General features: G+C 60.1%; 1 protein-coding gene across 1 annotated transcript in view; it reads right to left on the bottom strand.

Moving 5' to 3' along the window:
• Positions 1–1,826: 1,826 nt before the first annotated feature.
• The window catches only part of TTC34 (tetratricopeptide repeat domain 34), a 31,037-nt gene continuing 29,136 nt past the window's right edge, over positions 1,827–3,727 (bottom strand). The window contains 2 exon segments of the mRNA XM_004718126.3: positions 1,827–2,666; positions 2,800–2,815. Coding sequence (XP_004718183.2) covers positions 1,978–2,666; positions 2,800–2,815 — 705 coding nt within the window. The 3' untranslated portion in view covers positions 1,827–1,977.

The raw sequence follows: 3,727 nt of genomic DNA, 5'->3' as shown, positions 1-3,727 counted from the left end.
GAGTAAGCTGAACACCAGTGCCCCACCCCTGGGTGCCCGGAGTCCAGCTGGTCCTAGGTGGGATGCAGGCAGAGGAGAGGGCGGGGCTGAGGAAGGAGGAAGCTGCCCACACCCTTGGGCCACCTCACCTGCTGCCTGTGTGGTGGTATCACACTGTGAAGGGTGACGAGTGGGTGGGGTGAGAGGGCTGTGGCTCCCCTCCCTGCCCCATGTTCTGAGGAGCTGGGCAGGGGTGGGGTGGGTGGGTGTCTTCGTCCTCCCCCCCAGCTGCCATAGCAACATACCACCCCACCCCATGGATGGCTGTTAAGAACAGAAGGTTCTGGATGCTGGAGTCTGGACTCAAGGTGCCTGCCCTGTTGGTTTCTTCCAGGGACTCAAGAGAGCAACTGTGCCCGTGTGTCTGCTAGTTCCTGGAGGCTGCGGCAGGCAGGCGTTGGCATTCCTGCGCTGGTGAGACTCGCCTTCCTCTGCCATCACCTGGCCACTGCCTTCCACTGTCTGTCCTTCTCTTTCACAAGGTGCCACTAGGAAGGCTTAGGGTTAGGACCCTGAACTCTGAGAGCACCCCAGTTACCATCTTCAAAGATCCTCTTTCCGAACAGGCCACAGGGGTGAGGAGTCCCACAGATGTTCTGGGGACACGATTCAACCCAGGGAAGGTGGATCTCTGAGGCCTGCACCCCACGGGAGCATGGGGTGAAGAGAGAAGGGCGGTGAAGAGAGGCGCGAAGTGAAACTGGGGACGAGGGGGGCCCAAGGCGGCCCAGCTCTGAGCGGGGAAGCTGCCCGCAGCAGCAGGCAAGGAGCCTGGAGTGGGGGATGGAGGAGGTGGTTGTAAACACCAGGGATGGCCGCGCGGCCTCGGCCTCGTGTGGAAATGAGCACTGTGGTTGTTAGGGGCACGTTTGGACATCTTGTGCTATCAGAGATCCCCCCCGCCCCCCCTGGATGGCTTTAGCAGACTGATTTATTCTCTCCCAATTTTGGAGGCGGGATGTGCATGTTGAGGCTGCCAGTTGGGGTGGGGGCACCTCATGCAGAGCTTTGAAACATTGTCAGATTCTGAAGGGGTTGTCTCTGGGAGTCTTGTGTGTCTGGGCTACAAATAGATTTCGGGGTGCATGGCTGCGGGACTCTCCAGCCTGCTGCCTGACCTACCAAGTTAGGCTTCCTCAGGGCCCATCGTCAAGGAACCAACTCCTTACACAAATCTTTCTCTGTCGGTGTCTTCCTGGCTCAACTTCTCCTGAGAACCCTGACCTTCGGGTCTGAGCCTCAGGCTGTCTTGTCACCCCGTGTGAAGCCGCCACCCCCTGCCGCTTTATTTCTGCGGTAGTTACATCATCTCCTGTCAACTTGAGGCTATTAAGAGGGAAGGGGTGGAGTCTAGCCTGTCAATCAGGTCACAGCCTGATGACCTCATTTGGGGGCACGATGGAGATAAACAGCTCACTGGAGGCCAGACTCTCTCTCTCTCTCTCTGCCTTCCCTCTCCTGCTGGTTGAGACACCCAGAGAGCTGGAGGGGCGACGTGGAGACACGTGACAGCTTTGAGACGCGTCCACTGCCACTGGATCCACATGACTTTCCACCCACTGCCTGTGATCTTCCTGCACTCAGCATCATTGCATGTGCTGCGTGAGTCTAAAGAGGAATTTATAGACTCTTGTTTGACAGATGGGCTAATGTCGGACTTATGGACTTGATCTGGCTGGCATGTTTTCTCAATATGCAATTGTTCTTTGATCTAAAACTCTCTCTCTCTCTTTTTTATAAACCTCTCTCTTACACACATATGAGTGTCCTTGGATTTTTTTCTCTAGTCTACCCAGACTGGCAACAACTTCCAAGGCAGAAAGGTGGGAGTCCGTTTGTCTAGCGCCCACTGCCCACTTGGTTCAGGGTGGCCGGTACACTCAGGGACGAGACATCTGGTGGAAAGGGCAGGGTGGTCCGGGACTGGCTGGGGAGGGGTCAGTGGAGAAGGCAGCCGGAGGACGCCTCCCTGTGAACCCTGGCCTTCAGCTTCTTCAGGCCACCGTGCTCCGGGTCCACAAGCAGGCCGCTCTCAGCCGCTGCCCAGGCCTCTGGGTGGCGCTGGGCCTCCAGGCAGCGCTGGCCGTGGAGCAGAAATACTCGGGCGGTGGGGGCTCTGCCCGGCCGCTCCAGCAGGCTGCTCAGAGCCAGGGAGGGCGCCAGCTGGAGCGCCCGGGCGAAGGCCCCTGCAGCCCCCACCTCGTCCCCCAGGCTCAGCAGCAGACGGCCCCGGGTGCAGAAGTCCTCCGTCTGCGTCGCAACGTCCTCAGGCTCTACTCCCGTCTGCAGCACGTGGTCCAGGTCTCCGAGAGCGCGGCCAAACTCCCCCAGCTCCGCGAGGCAGGCTGCTCGGGCGCGCCGGTTGTGCGCGCTGTCTCCATCCGCAAGGACGGCCAGCGAGCAGAAGCCCAGCGCCTGACCCGGGAGTCCTGCGTTCATGAAGGTGCGCGCTTCTTGGGCGGCGGCCTGGATAGGAAGGGAAGCCCGCCTAAGTGCCGCAGCCCCCAAAGGCCTGAGCCCCGCCATTTCAGTCGCTTATATGCAAAGAGGCTGCCAGCTTTCTCTGGAGGGGTTGGGGATGGTACGCGCAGAGACCCGCGCCCCCCTCGCCCCACCTTCCTGCAACCCTAGACCCCTGCAAGACCTCCAGGCTGCAAGGCCCTTTCCACGACCCACACCCTCCCTCTCCCTCAGCCCTGGTTCTGCCCCCTCCATTCTAGCCCTGCCTCCTCCTCTTCAGTCAGTTATGAATGTAATCACCCCACAGACCAATCCGCTTGCCTCGTGGGGCTCCTCCTGGCCTCAAGAACCCGCAGTGGCTCCCACTGCCTGAAGAACGAGGCCTGCCTCTCTCCTGCCTCACTTCTCTTTCCTGTTGCAGCCAAGGGCCACCCAGTGCTCCCAGCCTCACACCATACAGCCCCTCCCTCCAAAAGGGCTAGACAAACAGCAAACACTCATTGGCCCTGGGCTGATTCTCACCCTCAACCCTCCAACCCCACTGAGGTCCTGGGTGGGAGCAGGGGAAAGCACTGAGTCTGAGTTCCACCCCCTCCCCTCCGGCCCCAGCGGTGTGACCCAGACTTAGGGACTGAACCTCCCGGGCTTGAGCTGCCTTGCTTGTGATTGGGGCTTGTGACTGCCAGGATTGTCACAAGGGTGGTGCTAGGGGCCATTCCCACAGGGCCAGGGACCGCACTGGCCTCCCTGCCTCCACCTGGTGGTCCCCTTGTGCTCCTCAGCAGGGCAGGGCGGCATGATCGCCATTGTCCCTTGTTCCAGAGAGGACACCTTCCACTCTACCCCTCCCCTCTCACATTGACTCTTCAGTCAAATCGACTAACATCAGGGCTTGACGGGACCTCATGGCCCCACCCCTCCATTTCTTGCACGCCCAGCTGTCTGGCTGGATCCCTGGTTCTTGACCGTCCCAGCTTTTCCCTACCTCAAATCCTCTGCCGTCCCCTGGCCTGCTCTCTGGCCACCTCCCGGACACCTGGTTGCTCCCCAGTGAGCTTTCACTCCTGGCTGCCCTGTGTTAGGGTCACCGATCCCGCTTTGAAGTGACCATCCTCCCTCATGGCCTGTCTCACCTCCTGTGTCGCTCCTCCTGCCCAGTTGCCCACACCTGACCGGAGGTGCCTGGTCACTTCATGTCAAGTAAAGATCAGATGAAAAGTGAGCTCGT

The sequence above is a fragment of the Echinops telfairi genome, unplaced genomic scaffold (genome assembly GCF_000313985.2).
Source record: "Echinops telfairi isolate 266 unplaced genomic scaffold, ASM31398v2 ScPeMD7_7457;HRSCAF=8495, whole genome shotgun sequence".
NCBI lineage: Eukaryota > Metazoa > Chordata > Mammalia > Afrosoricida > Tenrecidae > Echinops > Echinops telfairi.
This window is presented reverse-complemented; position numbering and strand designations above follow the sequence as displayed.